Source organism: Mytilus edulis, chromosome 3, assembly GCF_963676685.1.
Source record: "Mytilus edulis chromosome 3, xbMytEdul2.2, whole genome shotgun sequence".
Taxonomy (NCBI): Eukaryota; Metazoa; Mollusca; class Bivalvia; order Mytilida; family Mytilidae; genus Mytilus; species Mytilus edulis.
In genome coordinates this window covers 18,313,469-18,340,352 of record NC_092346.1, presented here as the reverse complement: position 1 = coordinate 18,340,352, position 26,884 = coordinate 18,313,469, and the positions used below count along the sequence as shown (strand labels likewise).

The window sequence follows — 26,884 nt, the reverse complement described above, 5'->3', positions numbered from 1 at the left end:
CGACGGCATCAATTTGTGATTTGATGGTCGCAAATTAAGTTTACTGGCGATGCGTTAGCGGAGACAGTAAACGGGTATTTGCGACCATCAAATCCCCAATTAATGCTGTCGGAGCTTAAAATACAATATTGTTATCTCCATTCTAATGAAACTAACAGAAAACGTTAAAACATGTATTTAAAATCTGGCATATCATGCCATCTGCGCTTGCACGTACGTCCCATAGCATCAATTGTCAATTGATGCCATGTATATAAGTGACATTATCCAATCAAAATGAACGTTACAAACGTTATTGCATTAGAATGTATATTTTATGATCTTGTTGATATTGATTATTTTTATTTTATTATGTTGTGATTATATATGGTGTAAATGGCAATACATGTAAATATTTCAATTGAAATGATTTTAAATGCAATTTTTCTCTTTTCTTTATAAATCTTCCCCATTATTCTCCATTTCTGATATTTTAGCAGCCCATTATTCTATTTTCTTTATTTTTTTGGGCCTTTTTATTCTATTTTTTTTCACACATTCTACTGGAGTAATGATCCTTTGATCTATATTATGTAAACCCCAGAAAGACCCTTTTATAGCTATGTTTAACCTCAGTGTTCTACTCTATGCCAAAAATTAAAAAGAGGAATTCTTGTGAAAGTCCTTCCACATGTTTGGTGTAAATTCCACAAAAGGTTCCTCAGTTTTCACCAAACAACCAAAATTAACTGACTTGCTAGTCAAAAAGTAAACTCCTAATAATTTTTTTGTTTGAGTTTTTGAACACCATTTCCAATAGCTTTAACCAAATTTTTATTGGTGGAGGATGCCTATGAACCAGAGAGAACCAGGACATTTGGCAGGAAATCAAACAATCCTCACCTATCAAGATTTGATTTGAACACACCTGTGGGGTTCTAACTCACAACCCATAATACTTGTAGCATTGGGCCATAAAAACTTGCTTAAAAACAACCATTCAAATCACTGTTAAAATTTATTTGAAAGACATTTTATCAATAGTACTATTATTTGATACATAATCATTGCATACACAATATCTTACAAATATAATAATATACATATAATGAGACATGGAAAATCATACAAAAAAGCACCTTCTATATATTTTACTATTGTGTGAAAACATCCCTCCTCTATAAAAAATTCTAATGTTATATATTGCCATTTAATTTTCTTTTCCTTTCAACATGAAGAGTAAAAAGATAAATTTTCTATATCTAGATAGAAATTGAAAGGTTCACTTGATTTGTTGAATATTGAATCAAAAGGCATATTCATTCATTTCTTAATTTTTCATTTTTTTCTAAAATTGAACAAATTCATAGGTCTTATTTCTTTAAATATTTCATCAAGCATATAAGCTATAGCAAAATTCCATCAGAAAGTAACTCACTGATAACATTTTTTCCCAATGTTTTTGTTAACTGTGCTTTTTTTTCAGGTGCATATACAAAATTATAACAAAAAAGAGGTATATGTGCTCTCTTTAAGAAAGTTAAAAGTGATTTTACCAATCAATGACACAAGTTAAAGACTTACATGGAGCACCATGTAATTTTAAAAGAACACATGATTCTAACAATTACAAGACTTAATTCAATTCTATAAATAATCAGACTTCAACAGAACAAATATACATTATAAAAATATAGAAAAGTCATAAAATAGATTGCCAATGGATATCTGTAAACTCCTTGGAATGGTAGCAGCTTACAAAGGTACTTTCATTCATTTCAATTCTTGTAAATAAATTTTATACTTTGCAAAAGTTTAATAAAAATTGTTTTTCTTCTTGCTTAACATTTAAAATGTGTGACTATTTTGATTTTGATTTATCCATCTTTAGATAACTACATATTCTAAGTTATTAGTTACTTAAATTTTGTACGATTATCTTTTTCTTTTATAATATTTCACAGACATTTCTTTGATAATTTAAAAGAACCTGCTAAAGAATTTCTTTCTTAAGACTTGTATATAAAGGCTGTATTTTTTAAAGCAGTGCCATCGATCCATAATGGAACAAAAATACCATGAAAACAATCATGTAAAACATATCCAAATCATTCATACAATATCAGGGTTCATCATAGGCCAAAATCTAAAGGTAAAAAGGACCAGACAACATCTTACAGAATTTTCAAGGGTCACACACATTATCCAAAGGTGACTAGGGTCAATTAAGGCTGAAAACCCTCTGATGAACCCTGATATTTATTGAGTCAATCAGTCTCATGAAGTATGTGTGAATTAATATCATATTTTCAAAAGATACCCAAAATGAAATTGCTATAGTAGTAATAAGAGTATATGTATTTCTCCCTAGTCTACAGTGTTCTCCCCAATGCCTTACAGCATCATGATTATACATGATACATACACCAGAGTGGTAGATTTTTTCCATGAGGCTATCTGTATAGATTTTTAAACAGAATATATTGTAAGTGTTAAATGTTAGAGAAGCAAAATGACTTCAAATCACATGGAGCCAGTGTTCTCCCCAGGACCTTTTAGCATCAGGGTAATGCGATGCTATATTTTTGAATGTGATGCTATCTGAATTGGTTTTCTTATAGATTATGTTTTGGATGTGATGCTATAATTTTTAGAAGCAAGATGGTATTTCCAATTTCCCTGTTTACCATAATGCTAAATGAAATTTCTGGGGAGAACACTGATGGAGCTATCTGAAAAAATCTTAGGAGAACACTGTCTGACAGCCAATCAAGTTTTTTTATGATCATAAATCTGCTTACTTTTACTCAATGCATATATATACTGTGGATTCAGATTTTTTAAAGGATAAAATTTTTTTTTATTCTGGAAATTTGTGGATACAGGATCTCATGGTTTGCAAAAATTATGTATGCAAGCCAATGATTTTTTTGTTTGTTTTGCACATGGATTTAAGGTCAATTTTACCTATGAAATTCATTAAAATTTTATTCCCAAAACAAAAATCTTAAATCCACAGTATACAAGTCCTTATCAGAAACATTTTTTTCAGAAATCTGCACCAATATTGACATTCATAATAAAATACATGTAACGATTTTCATATCAAAGTATTAATAAAGCCAAGCAAAGCTGATTGTATGTTAGATGTACATAGATGTAATAATGCTGTATAAAATATAAGCTTCTTTACGCTTCAACAAGTAAATTCTGTTGCAAGTGAAATTCAATAAAATTTGTGAACGTGAAAATATTTAATCATCAAATTCATCTAAAATCTAAACTTTTTGGATTCCACCCTGCAACTAACTATGTAAAAAATCTAACTATCACATTAACAAATATGGAAAAATACTGTCAACATGATTTAAAACATGTAACAATTATGTCTGAAGCAGGCAGAGGCAGCATAACATGTACATGATGCTTGCAGACGACAATCAACCTTGCTCAGCTTCACTAAATGTCTGGTATCTCTATGATATGAACTTTTGATCGTTTATTGGTTGCTAAGCGATGATTGGAATGTTTATTTCGTTGGTCCAGTGAGTTTATTCAGCACACGTAGCCCCTCCTCCTGATAGTCGGCTCTAGTGATCCAGAAATTATCTTTATCTTTCATAATGTCTGCTAATACTGCTCCACCTAAGAACACCATGTGCTTTCTTCTGGGAGGATCTTCAATTCTTATTTTGAATTTCTGAAATGATAAGATTTGTTTAAAAGAAGTCTTATTTTTTAAAATTGTCCATAACCCAAAGCAACTGCGAGTCTATAGTGTGAATATTGTAACTATTTTCATAAGCCTTCACAATTCTTATTTCAAAAATATTTTTCCAATATCTAGGGCATTGCTATATACATTTTCACAACAACAAAAATATGAATGTTGGCAAAGTACAGGTACATTTTTTTCATTTCCCCTATAGTCATGTTTTTTTTTATTACAACATTCTGTTGTTTAACAGATCAGTGATATTGTTGTCTTTTTTCAAAACTACCTCTACCGTTTTTTATTGGGAAAATTATTGAAATCGGGAAATTTGTATATTTTATTCTTAACACATCTCTGATTTTTTTCCGACCTTTGCTGTCTTTTTTGCACTGGTTTTTTTTCATGTATATTTTGGTTGTCAGACATTTTCAACCTGAAAGGTACTTTTCGGAGAGGGGAAAGAAACAGAAGCGATGATGGTACTTAATGCATTGAAAACCACATGTGTTACAAACACCATGATGATTCTGATCAGAAAACCGGATCTCAAAAGTGCTCTCTAATATCAAAATAATAACATGAATACGATATTTACAAACATTACTACCAATGCCATCACTGTTTGGGGAAAATGTATAACTTTTTGGGAGGAATTTTAAGCCATTTTTTTTTAGTAATTGGGAATTGTCTCTAGGGGAAAAGGCCGAATTCCGGGTATAATTTGAGGCAAACAATATCACTGCAGATTAACTTGCCACATATATCCTTAACACATTTTTACATTGGAAAAACAATCATTGTTTATGAACATCACAAAAATCCATACCAATACAGAAAAAACAACATGTGTCCATAGTATGTAACATGGATGCCCCACTCGCACTATCATTTTCTATGTTCATTGGGCCATGAAATTGGGGTAATTTGGTATTAAAATTAGAAATATCATATCATAGGGAACATGTGTACTAAGTTTTAAGTTGATTGGTCCTTAACAACATTAAAAACTACCTTGACCAAAAACTTTATCCTGAAGAGGGACAAACAGACTGAAACACAGAATGAAAAACATAATGCCCTTAAATGGGGACATAAAAAGGGGATAGCAGAAAGACATACAAATGGTTACAGCAGGAATGTGGACACCCTTTAAAAGTACCTACCGATATTCTAGTTGTATCTCCATTCAGCACTCGTTCCAAATATAATTGTTTAAGTTCTCTCTCCAGCCTGCTGGGTAATCCTGGGTACATAGTACTACCCCCTGATAACACAATATGTTTATAAAAATCAGGTCGAGTGTCTATATCTGCTGCTTGAATTGTATTAAATAAAAGTTCGGCCACGCCCACTCCATCTACGTTAATTAAATGAGGTTGGAATAATGCTTCAGGAGCTTCAAATCTTTCACCTCCAACTTTAATTATTCTTCCATCAGGCAGCTGAAAAAAATTAATTTTAAAATTAACAAACTTTATTTTTTGGCGATTAGGTTGAATAAATAAATTCATGGTTTACGATATCCTCGATAAAATTGGTTTTCAACAAAGAATAATGAACTGCCTTACGTGTTAGGCCTATTAAATTATAATCCTGGTTCCTTTGATAACTTTTAAACATGATAAATATGCTAAATGACACATTGTGCTACATTTAGTTAGAGTCATGTCTCCAATAGTTTTGAGGACAAGGTGTAAAATGCTTAAATGTAAAGAAATTGTAATACATTTAACAGCTGAAGGATGCCTCTGGGTGCAGGAGTTTCTCGCTGTATTGAAAATCTATTGGTGACCTTCTGCTGTTGTCTGTTCTATGGTCCGGTTGTTGTCTCTTTGACACATTCCCCATTTCCATTTTCAATTTTAACAGAAATAATATCTAAACAGTCAACTAATGGTTTCAGTCATATTATATACATGTAGAGTAACAAAAATGTACTCTTTTAAAACTGAGAAAAATAGAACATTCTGCTTGTGGAGTGAAGTAATTCAAGATATCTACTTTCTGTCTATAATTGAAAAGATGTTCAAACTTTTGTTTATTGTTAAATACTACATGTACTATTTGATAACAAATAAGTTGTTTGTTTTTATGTATGTCTTTTAGTTTCTGTTTCATTGAAGAAGTATATCAAACAACTCCTTTAACTCATATTTTTCTTTTTCAATATTTCCTTCGTAAGTTTGTTGTGGGTCAGAATATTAAATAAATGGAGGGAAACAGATGTGCCCCCACTTGCATATAACATTTTAAAGGAATATAACTCTAGAAAGATAAAAGTGAAGCAACCAAAATTTGAACTTGATCATTGTTTTGTGTTTCTAAGCATTGTGTACAATTTTGGGATGTACAGACGACAAGGGTAACACTAATATAAGTTATATGGTTCGCTACTGACCCCATACGGATCCATAGGGGGTCAGTAGTTAACCGTATAACGAATTTATCGGATGCTGGACTTTTTCTGCGGCGTTTTGTTGAAAAATAAACAATGAAACACAACAACATTAATAGATGACGTCGCCATTAACGTGTCATGAACCCCATATGAAACTTACTAACCCCAAACGGTCTCATAGGGGGTCACCACATGACGGCATTTAACCAATCACAACGTGATAATTCATCTGTGGTCCGATAAATGCCGTTGTTGATGTTAGCCAGGTAATATACTACAACCCTGGAGTTATACTCACTGTATAAGTTTCTACAAGTACTGTTGTTTCTAAAGCTAATTTTTGTTCCTGTTCTATATCATATCCTACATAACACAACTTTTCCTTCATCATTCTCACTGTTTCAAAGTCTGCTGAGTGGTTAAAGGCATAGCCTCTCAGTAATAATAACTAAAATAAAAAGCCACAGCATATCATATAGGATTGAAATACAAATCATAAAACTTAACATTAGAAAATTGCATGACATCAAATTCAATGACCATGACAGAAAATTAGGCCTCATTTTATATTAATTTCAATGTAATGGGTGTGTGTGTATAGAAACAGCCATTTACATCTTGCCTTTATGTTGCTTAAGCCCCCCTTCCTTTGACAGTTTTATTCCCATCAAAAACCAAACATTTTTAAATGAAGGAGTTTTCCCTTTTTATTCCACCAAAAGCAAAACACTAAATAATATTTACCTTTATCAAATATCTAGTTATATCTCTACCAGCTATGTCTAAACGTCTTGTTAAATGTGGCAAAGCAAAGCCATCATAAACAGGACATATATGTGTAACACCATCACCCGAATCTACTACAACTCCAGTTAGTAAACCTGAAAATACACAAAACTTATGTTACTCTGTTACATGAAAGATGTAATCCTTAAAAATACAAGACAAGTAATATTGTTCTTTGACCATGAAGAAAAAGAAGAGACGAAAACAACTCAACATTGATAAGTTGACCAACAAAAATGTGTGTATAATGGTAATGCATAAACACATCTGTATAATGGAGGCTGGCTTTATTAAGACCGTAATATATCCTTTCTATTTCAAAAATTACATAGTACTAAATACTAAGAATTAATTGCACAGAGATGCATACCAAAAATGATATCAGAATTCAAAATATGAGGACTGATTAACATGATAAATAAAAAAGAAAAGTTTTTGGCAAAAAATGAAAACTGTTGCAAAAAACTAAATCGTTTAATTTTTTTTCTCTCTGGCAAATATGGAGGAAAACACATTTCTTCCACTCTGGGGACCCTTTAAATGAACATTTGAAGAACATGGTCAAAAAGATATCTTAAATCTAGCAAAGGCCCTTATCAAAAACAAACTGTAGTTACAGCTAAAATATGTATCTATGACAATACTAAAAGAGATTAAGCTATCAAGTTATTTGAAGCTAAAGCTGGTAACATAAACCATCATTAAAAGAGATCAAACAAACATATACCAGTTCAGCTTCTAAAAAGATAAATATATTCAATAAACCACTAGTACTTGGTGAAACAATCAACTATTTTAATAGTTAATTTATCTTTTTCCAATTCAGACAAAAGAAATACACAAATGTAATAACTAACTAATAATTTACTAATGTACTGTGTATATATACATTTTAGGTATCAGTCATCCTTATAAGTAAAGATATAAGCCAAGGAAGATGTTGACCCTCATTTGTGACTGATACCCACATGCACTGTACATGTCCCCTAATATAATGACCATCACCTTTTTTTCTAAATACCATTGTGTTGGTTTTTTTTATAGAAATAATAGGTTAATTCAGCTGTAAGATTTGTAAATAATCATAACTCCTACAAAATGGGGCTGTCATGTGACCCATATCAGGGGAATATATCTCTTCATTGTAATCATGTGACCCATATCAGGGGAATATATCTCTTTATTGTAATCATGTGACCCATATCAGGGGAATATATGTCTTTACTGTAATCATGTGACCCATATCAGGGGAATATATCCCTTTACGTAATCACACGATCTTTGTTTAATCTTATCCAACTTAACTTGAATTATTGCTTTTTAAAATCAATACAATTTTTAATTGTATCAATTCTAAAGAATCATAAGATTTAACTTTTCCTCAAATCTCTGTGGGATCATTTAACTAGAGCAATAATCTGTTAACAAATTGAAATCTCCAATTAAATGTAACTTTCATCAATACATTTTCAAACCCAACAACCTATCTTAGTTGGAAATAACTATTTGCATAATAATCTGACACTTAATTAGTTCTATGTGTCAGGGTTCAAAAGTAAGTAGGTCAGAAGCTTTAGCCTAAGGGATTTTAAATTTTGAAGGAATATTTCATAAATTTACTGTAAAACTTGCAGGAACATTTACAATTTTACAAATTATTTGCATGAAAGAAACTACTTTTTTTAAAAAAAAAATCAAAGTAAAATATTTGAAGATTTTTTTACATGTACTAAAGAAGATTTGCAGGTGTTATGAGTGTCAAGCCTAATTAACTGGAACCCCTTACTTTAGTTCTTAAATGGGTCTATTTCAAACCAGAAATGCTAAGTTGAACAACAACAGATACATTCAACTACCGGTCAATTGACACATTGCATTCTCTTCTTTTATTGCTTGAAATCTATGATTTTATTTCATTCCACAACAGCGATTATGATACAAAAACCATAAAACTTTTTATATACATATATATATATATATATACATATATACTTTTTTAATATCGCAGTTACCTTTCATCATGTTCATGTTTGCAATGTCTCGAGTAATTTGAATACAATAATGGTCACAAGAAACATTCATATAACATGCAGACTAAAGGATTATAAATGCTTTTTATTGGTTTCCAATGGAAATAAATAAATGGTATACCATTTAATGATAATCTCCATACAGCTACAATAAAATCGGCCACATGTGTGTTCACGAATTAACAAATCTTCGGGGGCCAAGAAGTCTTTTTAGATTTTGGATAAGACTTTTGTTGTCAAAAAAGATCTAGATATCAGGATTAAAATTTGTAAGCCAGACTTGCATTTGTCTACAAAAGACTTATAACAATGTATAAGTGACGCTTGAATAAAAAAAGATAAATGTTCTGACGAAAAAAAAACTACCTTACTTTTGTAACAATATAATTGCTATTTATCAATTTCTACTCAGATGCTGGATAAAAAGTAATATACTTTAAACAAAAGGCAATCCAGTTATATTAAAACCCACCCTTTGTTGTGAATATTTGGTAGGCAATTCATTTGGAATATCTCTGTATAATCTATATAGTGACATGAATATAGGTTCATGTTTAACATACAGTTTGTAAATCATAGTATTATCACCTCCAATTACATTGTTTGATATTGTATTCCTCAACAGCAGCAAGAGTGAATTTAAACTGAACAGTCTTGTTTGTCCTGTTCAGAATGTAAGTCTAGGGGAGATAACTTCTTTTCTTTTAAGATCATTTCTACTCTAATTGATTTGTAAGCTTCGTATTGAACCATTAAAGAGTTTACTGACCAATACTTCTACATAATCAAACTAGCTTTGTAAAGAGTTTACTGACCAATACTTCTACATAATCAAACTAGCTTTGTAAAGAGTTTACTGACCAATACTTCTACATAATCAAACTAGCTTTGTAAAGAGTTTACTGACCAATACTTCTACATAATCAAACTAGCTTTGTAAAGAGTTTACTGACCAATACTTCTACATAATCAAACTAGCTTTGTAAAGAGTTTACTGACCAATACTTCTACATAATCAAACTAGCTTTGTAAAGAGTTTACTGACCAATACTTCTACATAATCAAACTAGCTTTGTAAAGAGTTTACTGACCAATACTTCTACATAATCAAACTAGCTTTGTAAAGAGTTTACTGACCAATACTTCTACATAATCAAACTAGCTTTGTAAAGAGTTTACTGACCAATACTTCTACATAATCAAACTAGCTTTGTAAAGAGTTTACTGACCAATACTTCTACATAATCAAACTAGCTTTGTAAAGAGTTTACTGACCAATACTTCTACATAATCAAACTAGCTTTGTAAAGAGTTTACTGACCAATACTTCTACATAATCAAACTAGCTTTGTAAAGAGTTTACTGACCAATACTTCTACATAATCAAACTAGCTTTGTAAAGAGTTTACTGACCAATACTTCTACATAATCAAACTAGCTTCGTAAAGAGTTTACTGACCAATACTTCTACATAATCAAACTAGCTTTCACTGCTGTGTCATTACAGAGGTTTATTGTAAATGTTACCTTGAGCATACAATGTTAATACAGCCTGGATAGCTACATATACACTGTGGAACTGGTATTTCTCAAACATAGTCTGTAAATAAAGAATTAAATCATGAATTTGAAATTATAATATTAAACAGTAAAATCACTGGAGTGAAAAGACAAAATCCTATGCTTTGCATTTAAGAATAACTTAAAAAATTGAAATTGCTGCACCCTTAAGCCATACATCATTATAAAAGGATAGTTGGTAAGTGAAATGTTCCAACGAGAAGACACCTCTTCCAGTCTATTTAAGGTAAATTAGTCTATTACATTTTGTATAAAGAATAAGCAATAACTTCAAAAGTAATTGTTTGACCTGTCTTCATGGTCTTAGAAAAGTTGTTTGGTCATTTTAATACATTCTGAATATAATCCCATGTACGTTAATAAATATATTATGTTTGCAAAGACGTTTGTCATTCCTAGTGGTACTAAACCTTATATTTTCCTACATTGTACTAAGTCATAAAAGTATGTAATCTATTGAAAATAGATGCTTAGAGGTGAATCACTCAAAATCTATGCTACACCTTAAATCTACCACTATCAAAGAGTTATTTTTTACTGAATCCACTTTTTTGTTCTAAGTCTATTTCATGACAAATAGTATGGGAGATAACTCTGGTAATTTCAAATTTAGGTTGTGATTTCTGTTAATAAAAGAAGGAAAAAATCAACAACAATCAAAATACAAATACAAACCTCCACCATTTTTTCTCTGTTTTTCGTTGGATTCATTGGAGGTTCTGTCAATAAAATCTTGCAGTCTTTAGGATCTATATTTAACTTTTCTGGTCCAAATGTATAGTCATACAAATGTAACATATCTTCCCAGTTCCTAACTATTCCATTTTCCATGGGGTAATTTACTTCTAACATGGATCGAAGTTTACTTGCGTCATCTCCTATCATCAGATCCTGAAATCAGTCAGCAAGAAACAAAATTACTTAGAGAAGTCTGCAATTTCTTAAAATATATGTTGCTGAATTTCATTTTGAATGAATGCACAACATCAATATTTCATATTAATGTGAAGCCATTCAAAGCAATGTTGTTTGATTACAAATAACATTCATGATTGATATTAAATCTAATAATAGAATGGTGAATATTTTTAAATTCTTTTTGTAATTAATATCCACAAGCCAAAACTATGGCATAGATTCTCGGAACCTTATGTCTTTTAAGCATGTTAAATTATTTACAACAGTATAATAAATCTCTTTGAATTATTATTAATTTACTGCATTAAACATGTTTAATAAAGAAAATTACCTTGACTTCTATATCTCCTACTTTAGCTGTAGATCTGATAATGGGACGACCAACCAATGATGGAAAAATGTGCGCTGGAAAGTTGGAACCAGCAAAACCACACTTGACAAACTGAAAGTACAAAGCAAGTATGAAGCTTCCTTTAGTGGTCTTCAGAATAAAAGAATTTAAAAGTTCTAAAGTATGTCCAAGAGGGGCATACAAAAAAAAAGGACAACATAATTCATAATTTCCTGTTTTTCTAACTTTTTAAGAAAATCAAATTCAGAAATATGCTCACATTTTAATCTTTATTTTCACATCACACTCAGCAACTTGTATATGCTCAACCGAACTTTGCAACTTCAAATGTTATGAGTACCCTTTCACTCAATTTTGACAAACTCAATAATTAAATGCAAGTCAGGCAACATTTAAAAGAATGTTTGTTTCCCCTCCCTGGGTTACCTTTTGTAAACAGACCAGGAAGGCAGGTTATTTTTTTTCCTTTTCTGGATGTCATAGCATGTATGTACATGTATGGTCACATGAATGGTTTGACAAATCCAGTTGAGGCCACTTATATAATTATCAGTTATTTGTGCTTAATTTGAGTGTATTTATCTTCATTTTTGTAACTTATCAATCCTTCTGCTGTCCAGAACTTTTCAAAAATGGAAACAAATTATTTAAGGCCACAATTAAAAATATTTCAGTTTGCCCAAACCCGACCCATGATGACTGGGTGTGGGTAGGTAGGTAGGCAAATTCTTTTTTTTTTCTTTCAGAATTTGCATGAAAATTTTTAAAGATCTTAAAACAGTACATCTGTTTTTTTCGTCAAAACCTTTGTAGAGTCAACCAAAAGCCATGAATTTAAAACCTCTATACATAAATTAGTCTACTTTATGATTTGTATCCTGAGATGTTTATAACCCTGACAATTGCTACATGTGTGAAAGGGCTGGTGGATTTATGAAGTGATTTTCAACAGTTACATCAACACGATGTTTGTGTAAAAAAAAATATCAGCTGACTATGTCATGTATGTATTGATTTAATTTGTTTGCAGTTTTTAAACCCTATATCTATTAAAATAGATTAAATGTCCTAAAATATTTTAAATGAATTATTATCTACCATCCATAGTTTGTCTTTTTTTTTTTTTGAAAATTTATATTTTAATAATTACATTAGATCTATGTTTCATTATAATATTTTATTCTGATTGTTTAACTGCACATCACGTGTTATTCCATAATCAGTTGCATTGCTCAATACAACTTTTCACTCATGATAACATGTGCTCCAACAATAAAGTGCACAGGTGAATTAAATAATAAAATATATAAAATTCGTGTTTTCATGATCATAGCTAAAAAATGTAATTATAAGTATTGAATGCTTCTTTTTGTAACTTTATAGGGTTGTAAAAGCATTGACCGTGCGTACATTTTTAGAATGAAGCGCTTCCGCGCTTCATACAAAATGTACTTCGGTCAACGCTTTTACACCCAAATAAATTTACAAAAAGAAGCATTCAATTCTTAACATTATCACACAGGTAAACTAATTTGGCTATAAATAGATCAAAGCATGTTCTGTAGAATCTCCAAACTAAAAACATATTTGTTATAATTTTATTTCTTTAAATAATCAAGTTCAAATTTTTGAAAATAATCATTATTGATAAAGTATAATTGCATAAAGTTAACGTTTTCTGAAGACTATTTTATTTTTAGGTCATCAGGTTCCAGAGGCTTCCTCACAAATTTGTATAAAAATCCCACCATAACATGTGTTTACTTTTGCACATGTGAAAAAAATATTTCTGACAAAAGCCAGATTTCTCTTGTCAAAGGGGATTTATATTTATATTGCAATAAATTATTCAGAAGGAGTTACATTCAGTTAAGATTATATTCTGATTCTGTGAGCAATTATAGTTTTATCAAATTCTCCCAAACAGCAACGTACTGATCTTGTCAACTAAGACTTGTAAATTTGAACTATTTGAAAAAAAGGCATCTAATTCACATGATAAAGGAAGATTATAGTTAAAGACAACAATTTATCAAGAAATAATTCCTTTTTATTCAGTAAAAACAAAATCTTCTTGCAAGATTGTATATTCGCAACTTCCGGATCCATTTCCTGTCAGAATAACATTGAAAATATTCGATCGCACATGGTTTTGAACAAATCTACCTGAATATTCTTATCAGATATTCGTTTACACGATGAAATTAACATTGAGCATATAGGTAAGGGTTTGGTAGTACAGACAACTAGAGCGTAAAAAAAACTGTGCCACTTCACATGTTTCACTTCTTTACGTTCGTTAAGTCAGAACATAAAAACAGAGGACATCGAATATCGATTAACTGCATCTCTTATGCGCTTTCTTTTAATCTTATTCATAGTTACTTTCAAACGCAAAGACGACAAACTTTAAGTTTTATACGATGACGGAGCAGACACGAAAAAAATCCGCAAAAAAAAAATTCTTCTAAAAAACGTCAAAAAAAGAATTTGAGTCGGCGGGTTTATTTTGGGTCGGTGGCGTTTGGGCAAACATACAATCTTTTTATTTTGGCCTAAGGGAATATAAATAATATCAATTTTTTTTGTGGAAAATATTTTTTTACAAGGGAGCTTATTTTTGACCCAGGTATGGGGAGGGAAAACAAACAAATCTTTTATTTTGGCCTCAGCTGAAATAAGATTCATAGTGTACATTTAAACATGATTAACTAACACAAAGTTTGGTTTCTTATGCATTTTCCCCAATCTAAAACGTAGTTTGGCGAGCAGTAAACAGACATGTATGTACAATTTTACTTAAAGACATGTACATGTACAAATGTATATGTATTTAAATTTACAGATTGATGTTGATAACTTAGACATGACATATTTTATGAATACCGCTAGAGTTATTTCCCTTCAAACGTAAACAAAAGTTCACTAGGACGCCATTTTGTAATCGATTTCGTAATCAGCTGATTAGCAAACTGCAAAAGATTGAATAGTGAATACAGATACTTATCATGCCATCAACAAATCGGAAGTGAAAACGTGAGGAAGAAAATGAGAAACAGGCCGCAAAATGCAGAAAGCTTTTATCATTTTTTTAAAGGTTTGTAGATTTTTATTACAAAATGGTTACGCACTTGCAATGGTGTTACTGTTATTTCGGGGGTAAAAATAAACTTTTGTCAAAGGGATAATTTAAGGTTAAAGTTGAGTTAGGCCAATGATCTCATGAAATCACTTGCATATTAATTACTTTCAATTAATTCATTTTTTCATCAAATTATTTTTTTTAAATTTACTTCTTCAGTTTTTAATTTGAATTAATTTAAGAAAGGAACAATTTATGAAAAAACTTCCAGATTATTTAAGATATTCTTGTTTTATGTGTAATTTATTTATTTTCAGCACCAAAGAGGCAGAAATAGACTGAATGTGTCAACTGTAAACAATCTTGTTCTAGTGTCAGCAAATAGATGATTTGGATATCAGGGAATGTGTCAACCTGTTTTTAGGGGAAAAAAGGAGGATTTGTCAATGACAATTAATATGACAAAAGCAATATTTTTATATATATATATGACATAGTTCTTTCTTGTTTTTAAACATTTTTAAAGAACTGATTTTGTTTTTAATTGTGTTTATTGTTTTAAATATTTCATATATATGTTTTAAACACTTTTTCTTGTTTAACAATTTGTTTTAATGATTGATTACAGATGTATATGTCCTTTTTATAGCATTAAACTAGTATGTTTTAAATGAATCCATTTTATAGAAATTGCCTGTTTATATTAAGTAAGTGCCCTAAAATTGTTGTCCATCGTGCTTAATGTGCCCTCTGAGCTAACAATTACCCTGCCCTTTTTAAAAGCTGCAGGAAACACTAACAACATACATCATTGTACATGTAACCTGCTAAAAGTAAATAAAAGAGAATTATCATTAGCTGCTTTGTAACTTTTGATAATTTGAATTAGAGTCAGAATAAGTTCAAATGAACAAACCAAGACTTAAAATTGGTATTAAGATTGGGAATAATAACAAGCAGGATATGAAATCAAATCTTCCTGATAACTGACAATCATGACAATGAGAGAAAACAATTTTCAAAATAACGTCTAGAATCTTATTTACATTTCATAACCTAGAAAATACATGCAATCTTTTCTACCACATATAAATGAAACTGAATTCAAAGAAGACCAATCCATTGTCAAATTTTTATTTCAGGCTTTGCTAGTTTTGGACTCCTGTAATCATGTTTCGACAGTCTGCACTAAATACTTTTTGACTACTAGTCTAAAGACCCAATATTAAGAGGTTTTTTTTTATGTGTCTAAACAAAGTTTTTAATAAACTAACTAATTCGAATAAAGTTTAATTAGTCTTGGGCACCAGACTAGTGGCTAAAGCCAGTAGCACTGTTAGTACATTTGTAACAGCGCAGAGAGGCGGATTAGTAACGGTGCACACAGAGTGACACAGTATGAAATTAGCAGAGGCACACTCACCAATGGCCCCTAAAATTTGGTGTGGGCTACTGAAATTTCTTCTTCCCTAATTTAAAACTATATATATTGTCTACAAATTTAAGCTGTGGGCAACCGTGCCAAAATCTTAACTTCAATCCCTGGCAACAGGGGCGGATACAGCCATTTAAAAAAAAATGGGGGGTGTGTTCCGAACCCAGGATAGACAGGGGAGGGGAAGGAGGTCCAACCATATGTCCCCATTCAAATGCATTGATCTTCCAAAAAAAAGGTACATATAGGGTCCAACCACCCCCCTCCACCTAGATCCGCCATTTGCGCAGACTGTTTGGAACCTGTTTTTTTAGAAAACAATACCGCAAGCAAATTTACTGGTACTCAAGATGCAAGTAAAGTTTTCAATGCCTTTCCAAGATTAGAAAAGTTCATTGCATTAAAACTTCAAAATTGTCAACACTACAACAGGGGTAGTTGGCAAATAAAAGTATTGGGTAATAGACATTTGTGGATCATGTTGATAGAATGCAGATTCATAAAGTAATATGTGCAAAGTGAAAATGAATTACATATGTTTGTGTTCATTTAGTGTAGTTTGTGCATTTTTATTCGTATAGTTTTATGCATTAAAAATATAAAGATAAATAGTAAGGAACTCTATATTGACACTTCCGGGTTTGTTTACAAATTTAAAATCATTAGAACGGTAAAGTATGAAATATTTTTTTCAAAGTGCTTACTCCTGTGCCATTATCACAGACAACAACTTTCCTTCCATCTTTATCCATGGCAGATGGTGATGGATTCAGCAGTAATATGCAAACTTTGGTCTTTTCCTTCTAGCAGACAAACCGGAAGTTAACACCCCGGCATTTGACTCACAACGGGAAATACGTTACAAGGTCCGTGATTAGTTATTGTAAAATCTATAGCCAATCAAATGTTCTGTTTTATCAAATCATTTCAACAACAACAATGGCAGCCACCAGCCAAGTTTTGACAGCTGTTTTACTTTTTCTTATTTTCACAAATATAAAAGGAAAATACAAACAGATTGAAATTGAAATAGCAGGAAAGAACGAAAATGAACCTGCAAAGATTTTCTCAGAATCTGAACTCAGACAATTCGATGGATCTGATGTACGACTAACAAATATGTTTTTTTTTCTGAAAAAGGGGGAGCGGATAATTTGGTTAAGTTTGCCGTGAACAGGACATACATTTGCTTCAAAAAATTATATTCCTTCCATCAAAATTTATATTTACAATCTCTTTGTAAAAATTCAGTGTGGGGAAGCAGGATAAATTGCTCTACTGACAAACCGCCCCACTTTTTCACCAAAGTGCCCACAGGCACTTGTTTCTATCCATTGGAAGACCCACTATCAATGTACATTTACGTAAATGTACGTGGCCAACTCGCCCCTCTTTAATGAAAACAAATCTACAAACAATTCAAAATATTAAATAATTAACGAGTTCTGTGCCATAGGGCCGATGATCGGCCCAAAGTCATACTCCTTTCAGTGCCAAAGGGCCGATTCATCGGCCGATTGAAATGATGTTATGAACTACGTAATGTACTATGACGTCGCCGTTTTTGTGATAAATCTAATTCCTCCGTCTTGAAACATTCGCGCGTTTTTTTACCAATATTAAAAGATATGAAAGGGGAGCTTTTTTATGAAATTTATGAAAATAAAATTATGTAAGGATGCGTTTATAAATATATATAAAATTATATAATATTTAGAACTATAGAGTTTCAAATCCACTCTTTTTTCCCGACGCTATTGCAGTAGGCCATTTAGTATATTTATATATTCTAGGCTTACTTTCCTAAACTGCCTAAAGTTTTTAAGCATTTACTTTCCAAAATTGTAAGAATATAATAAAAATAAAATTTTACATACATAAAATAAAGAAGATAGAAGTTATTCAAATACCTTTACAAAGAACGGATTAGAAAAAGCGCAAAAAAAAATCAAAAACATAAAAAGATGAAAAAGTACGCAAAAAGTGCACTACATGTTAATGACGTAATTTATCTAATGACGTGATTCGTGTATAACGAATCCATCGGATTATTGCTAATCCTTATCCGTGGTTATCCTCCTGAGTGAGGGATCACACATTATTTAACCAGAATGTAGGCCATATAAAAGAATACTGCAGGGAAATTTCAAAACCATTGCCTATATCGTGCTGATTTTCACAATTCATTCGACGAAGAAGTTTGTGTTGATAATATACATTTATGCCCATGTTCCAATAAAACGCCACCAGAGAATTTTAATGCATGGAATAAATTTCGTTAATTTCTTTTTGTTTTGCTGCGTTTAATTTTTCTAGGCTTTATACGGCATACTTTTATATAAATTTCAAAGGCAAAACAGTTAAACATGAATAATACAAGAGATACAAGGAAAATATTTAATATTGTATTTATCGTGTGAAAATGCAATGTCCTGTATAGCATCGTAAAAAAAAGAGTATTGCCGGATTGTGCCGGCCAAATTAATATTCCAGGTCAACATCACACTTTTAATTGATACATGTAACATGTTTCCTAGTAAACTACATGTTCTTTGATCGGTGCATGTCTGTACTCATTTATTATTTATCCCTTCTTCCATTTGTCTTCCAAAATAAAAGATAGCAAAACCGCAAACAACATGAAAACTTTGTGAACAATTATACATTCAAAATTACAATCAAAGTAAATTATTATTGTACGGTTGTCAAGAATTAATGAACACATTATTTTTAATATTAATATACGATAGAAAATTCCTATTAAAAGAACTCTGACAATGTTCGATCAGGTCTTTATTTTATACAATTAATTGTTTGATGACAATTCCGAAGATCATATAATAAGAACAAAACGACATTTGAGAAAATTGCCGGGTCGAAAAGAAGAGAGTGTTCTGTATGTTCTGTACGAAATGTCCCTGGTTGCAGGAAAGGGCCGAAACATGTATATGCATGTGTGCTCTCTGTCGTAAAATTGTTCATAAACCATGTAGTAAATATAAGAAACACGACAGACGATGTAACACCGACGAATAAAATATCTTTTTTGAGAAATGTTAATATGAATCTTGAATTTTGTATCAAGCTCATATAATGAAGTTGTTCACACAAAATATTCACAAACTTTTTTTAATTTATAAGTAGTGACAAATTAATTTGCATTATCTCTTTTCGTATTACCGAACTTTGACTGGGGAGTATATGATTTTTAGACAGGTTACCTTCTCTATAGTAGGGAATTTCTGGTATTAGTTCAAGTGAGGGCAACTAAAAGAAGTAAAGTCAAACTTAAAATCGGTGCAATTAGTTTGTCATGTTTGATGGAAAACATAAAATAGTGACCCCTCCCTCAAAAAAATTTTTTACCTTATCTTGTTGCTTTTACTAGAACCGGGACCAAAATATCTTATTACACGTAACTTGTCTAAATATTATAACTTCGGAGTCAAAAATCGGTATTATATGTAAGAAAATGGACTATTAGTAAAAAAAAGTTTAATTTTCCCGCCACTTGCAGTTAACATCTTTTGGCGCTATTATACCTTTACTATGACGTCGACGTTTTTGCGGTCTTGTTATGACAATCAAAAAAAGCATTGGCACTGAAGGGGTTTTGTTAACAATTTGTTTGGCAGCGAAAGGGTTAATATTGAATTAAATTGATGTTTCACTTTCTTAAAATATAATTTAACCATTGTGTAGAAAAATCAATTCAGATTTACAACAAAACAAGTTTTAGTTGGGTTGGCAACTGAGAAATAGGCATATTACTGAATTTCAAGACTAGGTGACATTTTTCTAAATTCTTAGTTACATTTGTAAGTACAATGTACCTTGTGTTATATTGTGTATATAGGATTTTTTGTTTCTGAGACAAGTGCCTGTGTATATCATATGCATTGTTGTTTAACAATTTTTCACAAGTTTGGGGAGTTTGAGACCTTTATTCAGCTGCATTTTAACCATTTTTTTTAAGTGGGACAAATTTTAAGAAAGTGGGGAGAGTTAGTGAAATTCTAAGAACTTCATATACACATGATACAGGAACATGCATACATGTATGTACATGTACATAATGTATACCGGTATACACAAGGTATTCTAGTTAAATTGGCATCTTCAACATGTTCAATGCAGTCAAATAGGCACCTGATTAAATCTGCACTGATGTACATTTGTACATGTAGGTAGGTCATTTAGGCACCCATGACCATGTAGAAATATATCTTTTTTCATTATTTTATTTTTAAGCCAAGAAAATAATGAATAAATGGGGGGGGGTCCAGAAATATTAACCTATGAGTATCTAATATTTGGAGGGAGGGGGTACTGAAATATTAACTAAAATTGATTTTAATTTTCTCATGATTAAACATGTACAACAGCTTGGATACAGGTTCATTGTTTTTTATTTAAGTTTTAGAAAGAAAAACATCAATAAATACATGTTGTGTATATCGATCAAAGAACAAACATGTATATTGTAACATTGTTTATTATTTAATTGATAAATATGTTATTAATAAATTAATTCATTGAGAAGAAAACTAATCAAAGCATCAGTCAGTGAGATGGGGAAAAAATGATCAAACTGACACTACAACGCTTATATATTTTATTTAATAATGCAAAATTAAGAGGGCCATGACTCAGTAATTTAAAACCTGATCAAACAGAAATTCTTTAGTATTGGTACAATGTTCATGTATCCAGGGTTGGCAAAGTATTACCCACCCGGGAATTCCCGGGCGGGAAAACCCGGGTTTTCCCGGGCTGGGCAATACTCCCAGAAATGGGTAATAGTGGGCATTACTGGGCAATATGATTTTTTAAGCTTATTTTAACACAAAATAGTAAAGACTTGTTATAGCTATAGTTTCATAGTATAACAGCTAAATATATAATTTTTATACAGATAACTAATGAACTATTGACAGTCATTTCTAGAAAATTCAATTTCATTCTCTTCTCTATTAATTTTATATGTAGGCAGAATACAAGATTTGCACATTTAAAGATACCTTTTAATTACCAAGTATTGTTTCAATAATCCAAACTTTAAAAAATGCATTTTATTGCAGTGTTTAAGTGAATTGTTAATTTTAATTGTTATACATTCATATTGCTAAATAAACACCCTACAGGGTCATGCCATTAACACTTATAAAATTGAAAAGACCGATTATTGTTACATAAACAAATCTGTGTTCTAATCTGAATAACTACTTATTAATTAGTGACAATACATATACATTATTTAAATGTGATGTTTCTTTAATACATGTAATTGTTAATTCTTAATAGGAGCTATATTCATTTGAAAAAAAATAATTTATTTGCTTTCTATTTACAGTTTGCCAATCTAGACAAATGCTAAACAAACAAAATAGGGTATAAATATCTTATTAAATGTATTGCATTTGTGTTTATCACTGAATCCTCTTTAAAATTCAGACAAATATTTTAAATTACCCAGTATTGCCCAGTATTTCCCACTAAAACCCAGTAAAACCCGGGTTTTCCCAGTATTTCCCACTGGGCTGGGCAATACTCATAAAACCCGGGTTTTTGCCAACCCTGCATGTATCACAACCATTTGTAGGTGAAATTTATAGAATTTTTGGCAGTTTAGAAAAAAAAACAACATTAAAATCTTTCAACAAAATTTAACCTTTTGTTTGTGAGCTTCAAACTGAATTAGTACACAATTTTATTTAGGGACCAGCTAAGGACCACCTCAGGTTGCAGGATTTTCTAACTGTGTTGAAGACCCATTGGTGTCCTTTAGCTGTTGTCTGCTCTTTGTTCAAGTTGTTTTCTCTTTGAAATATTCCCCATTTCAATTCTCAATTTTATTCAAACATTTCATAAATGTAACAAGCTGAATTGAACATGTACATGTATGCTTTTCTTCAATAACATCTATGTTTAAAATATTCAGTAAGCATATATAATGTAAGTGATGTTATTCATTTTTATTTAACTATGGTTTCATTTTAATATGTTTTTTTTTACTATATTTGATGTGAGTTATATACACTATGTCAATCAAAACACAACAAAATTTTAATATTATCTGGATACATATTTCTTTATGATATAATTCATAACTGATCTGCTTTCTTTTTTAGCCTGATAAGCCAGTTTATATGGCAGTACGTGGTGTTGTTTTTGATGTAACAGAAGGCAAAGGTAGATTATATTTAATGTTCTTCAAGGTATTTTTTTTATTAGGGTAAAAATTGCATTCATGCTATCATAACTTCTATGTTACTGGCTTGATAGTTATCAACTTAACTAGACATAATCACTTATTTTGAGAGAAAAAATTGAACACAATATTTTATATAATTCAATCCACGAAATCATGTGCTCAAATATTCAAGATACATTAACAAAAAATGTATGCTTATGTGTATAACCATACTTTTCAATAAAATTACATGAACATTAGTTGTGTATGTTGTACAGAATGAACCAAGTATCTGTTCTAAAAATATAAATTTCATTGTTTCAGAAATTATTAAAAATTGGGGTTATCTTCCTTTGTCAATACATGTAGCCATCAGTTGTTTTCTGCTCTGTAGTCGGGTTGTTGTCTCTTTTCCATTTCCTTTCTCAATTTTATCTGTGAACTGTTTGTCTCGACTTAAGAAAAGTTGTCTATCATTGAAGAAAATGTTGACCTCTATATGAATTCTGCTTTTAAAGGTCTCTTGTTCTTAAATATTTTTGAATGTACAACAAACAATACAGAAAACTAACAATAATCATCTTGTACTTTTGTGACCACATTTTATTATGTTATTTTCAAAATTTACAGATTTTTATGGAAAGGGTGCAGGTTATAACCAGCTAGCAGGAAAAGATGCTTCCTATGCCATAGCTGTTTGGTCATTAGAAGATAAAGATATGCATCATGATATAGTGAGTAATAAGAATGTGTCCACAATACACATATGCCTCACTCACACTATCATTTTCTATGTTCAGTGAACTGTAAAATTTTGGTCAAAACCCTAATTTGACATTAAAATTAGAAAGATCAAATTATAGAGGACATCTATACTAAGTTTTAAAGTTGATTGGACTTCAATTCATCAAAACTACCTTGACCAAAAACTTTTACCTGAAGTGGATGGATGAACAAAAGTCATGACGAACAAACACAGAAAAAAACATAATGTCAATAAATGGGGCATTAAAATGTTCTTTGAACACATGTCAAATTTAAAAAGAACTACATTGTTCACAAGACAGGTTGACAACATCGTTGAATACAGAAATTAAACATTTAAAATTTAAAATAGTTACTTGGATTTTATATGTTTTTGTTCATCAAAGGCCTTGCTGAGTAGAACCAATACTTAAAGGTTGGTATTGTCTGCAACGTGTGGGGCATTTACGATTCCTGGAATATAAAAAAAGGATTGGTGGGCTCTTAGTCAGAAAAAATATGTTCATTTCAGATCATATATGGGACTGTATTCTTGAGGACTGTTACATTATGAGCTTATACATTATTTTTTCCAGTTATTACATAGAAAAAAAGAAGATGTGGTATGATTGCCAATGAGACAACTCTACAACAGACCAAATCACACAGAAATTAACAGCTGTACTGCCTTCAACAATCAGCAAACACCATACCACATAGTCAGTTATTAAAGGCCCCGAAATGACATGTGTTGCACAATATACCACATCTTACATGTATACTATAGAGTACTTGGTATGTTGCAGTCATATTTGTTGTCCTTGAAATTTTACAATATGTACATGTATGTTGAGCATGGGATTAGTGTCCTGAAATATCAATGCATACTGAGCATCACATAATGATATATGATAATGCATTTAATTTTTTTTTTTTTTTCAGAGTTCATTGTCCGATAACGAATTAAAAGGATTAGATGATGTATTCTTAGGAACATACAAGAAGAAATATCCTGTTGTTGGGTATTTACAATATCTGATGGATAAACATGCTGACAAGGTTTCTGACAGATTGAGTGGTGAATTGTAATGTCGGTTGCGATTGGTTATAAGCATGCTGACAATGTTTCTGACAGATTGAGTGGTGAATTGTAACGTTAATTGTGATTGGTTATAAACATATGATAAAAATGCTCACAGCTTTATGAAATATCTGGGATTCTTTATTTTTATTTGAACTTTTGGGCAAGTTTCTGCTGTCACAGATTTTTTTGCAATTTTTCACTACTGGGTATACATGTATCATTGACTATAGATTTTGGTCATGTTTTATTTTATAGTATACATTCCATTTTCTGGTATTTTAGAATCTCATTCATTATAGTCAGTCACTTGTATTGAATTCAGACATTTTTTTAATTTGGTTGTATTTATATACTTGATAGGACAAAAAAAATTGTAAAAATGTGAAAAAACTTTTACACAACTATTTTTTGAAAGCGTCTTATCAGCTTGTATATTTTTTACGAAAGAATTCGCCGCTTCAGAACCTAATGCATTCTGGGTGATTTTTCCAAAATCATACACTAAAACGTTGTGATTGGTTTAAAACTTGAGAAACAATAGAAATTCAACCAATGACATTACATTATTTTCGCTTTGGTGTACAATCAATGAGATTACCCAAAGTCCTTAAGATTCTGAAAATGCAAATTGAATAACATTGCTAAGTTTGGTGAATCCTTTGAATAAAAATCTTTTGTAGATTTGTAATCTGAAGACAGTAAATATAGAAATATTTTGACATACATTTGTAATCTTATCATTTTTGTCCAGGTCACATATGTTCTAGCATTTTTAATTGTTGTAAACTTTGCATTTAGTTTTTTCAGATGTTTGACTTGAACTATTGTGATAATACATTATATTATTAATAGAATCATGTTATTGAATGTATTTACAGTAACATTCCATTTTCTAGTCTATGTGTGTAATTTATTATGATCCTGTCCATACTACTATACAGTATTTATGAGAAAAATAAAACTATAACGATTTAGGTGACATCTTATATTCATGGGTTCTAACAAAAAGTAGTAGTCATATTAGATATAACCACATGTGTCAATTATCAGTTCTTTTTGTCAGTTTGCAGTCAAAGTAGATTTTTTTTTTATATTTTGATAAGTCATTCTTTTTATTACATTTACCTTTAACATGTTTAAATGGATAAAAATTTAAAAAAATGGAAAGAACAATATTATCTTATTTATGCATTTGCATTTTTTTTTAAGGCGGGGACTTAATGTCACCCCCAATGTCTAGACTCTGTATGACCTTAGAAGAGGAAACTTATTAGGTTTTATTTTACCAGGTAATCATGGCATTTAACAGCAACCATTGTAATTAGTAATAATTATTTATGTACTGTTACTGTTATTTTATTTGATGTGTTTTATTTGTATACTATGCAATGTATATAATTTGTGTTCATTCTATAAAGTGACATAGTTTTAATTCAATCAATTTTTTTGTGTGTACATAGTTAATATCACTGGTATTTGGGTTTATATACTGCTAAAAACAGTTAAAACAATTGGGAAACTTTTATTACATTAACATAATCTGCAACTTAAAGGATTTCAGAGTCAATAAAAAAATGAAAAGATAAGGAAGCTGAAGAAGTATTGTAAAAGTCATTATTTGGCCTTTGGAATTGCAAAAATATTTCATTTTCTTAATACGGTAAATGTTGTTGATATATTTTAAATAAATTGAATGATTTAATCTTGACATGCTTGTGCAGAGATGTCATTTATTATGCCATAAATATGATGAAATTGACAATCATAAATTGAGCAAAAGCTTTATGTTAGAAAAATATATGACTCACATTGAAATCTTTGTAACAGAAATTACAGAATACCTTTTGGGGTAAGGCCTTATCATATCTTCTCCTTTATATAAACCTTTTGAAAAAAATTGAACATTTGTCATGCAGATGCAACATTTTATTTAATCATATTTAAATATCAGTACAAAGATATAAAGCATTTTTGGCGTAGGCATATAATGAGTTTATGCATATCAGATGATATCATGCCATAATTAATACAAGATATTATATCTTTTCATATTCTTAATTGGGAATGATACATATAGTTTCTATTTTTTGAGTAACACACTAACCATGTTTTTCTAAATTGTAAAGACCTGGAATTAGTATTTAGTATTTTCAATCATTTTTACTGCAAGAATTATAGGGATATTAGATCTGCTAACCTGCAAACAAGTCTTCTCTGTTGGTGCTTCCTGTTATTAAAATGGTGCAGATTATATTTCATTGAACAGGTGCTCATTGCTATTTTTTCAAGAAATGTATATACATATCAAAAGAAAGTTGTTATATTTTCAAATTTTATAGATTATTAAATAAACAGATTTAAAAATATGTTTGTTATTTTCTTGTAACAAATTATGCATGTAACTACAATTTTTTATGTTCAGATTTGAAACCTTTTGTATTGATTGATGGCTGCTTGCTTCCCTGTGTTTTAAAAATATTGTAAGACTCAAATTGCTTCTATTTCACATTATTTTGTTAGGATAATGTAGATAGCTTCACAAAACAACTCTTTAATTGTCCTTCTTCATCTTGCAAGTTGCTAAAAG

General features: G+C 30.6%; 2 protein-coding genes across 2 annotated transcripts; one reads left to right on the top strand and one right to left on the bottom strand.

Moving 5' to 3' along the window:
• Positions 1 to 984: 984 nt before the first annotated feature.
• Positions 985 to 17,139, bottom strand: LOC139515960 (actin-related protein 2). The gene is made up of 8 exons (XM_071305751.1): positions 16,981 to 17,139; positions 11,739 to 11,849; positions 11,165 to 11,380; positions 10,436 to 10,508; positions 6,837 to 6,973; positions 6,391 to 6,540; positions 4,858 to 5,136; positions 985 to 3,679 (listed from the first exon to the last, which is right to left on the bottom strand). The coding sequence occupies exons 1-8, from the start codon at positions 17,026 to 17,028 to the stop codon at positions 3,509 to 3,511; spliced, it is 1,185 nt and encodes a 394-aa protein (XP_071161852.1). The 5' UTR covers positions 17,029 to 17,139; the 3' UTR covers positions 985 to 3,508.
• A 54-nt stretch (positions 17,140 to 17,193) lies between these two features.
• On the top strand, positions 17,194 to 26,663 carry LOC139515965 (uncharacterized). The gene is made up of 4 exons (XM_071305756.1): positions 17,194 to 17,380; positions 22,408 to 22,468; positions 23,100 to 23,203; positions 24,156 to 26,663. The coding sequence occupies exons 1-4, from the start codon at positions 17,216 to 17,218 to the stop codon at positions 24,300 to 24,302; spliced, it is 477 nt and encodes a 158-aa protein (XP_071161857.1). The 5' UTR covers positions 17,194 to 17,215; the 3' UTR covers positions 24,303 to 26,663.
• Positions 26,664 to 26,884: the final 221 nt, after the last annotated feature.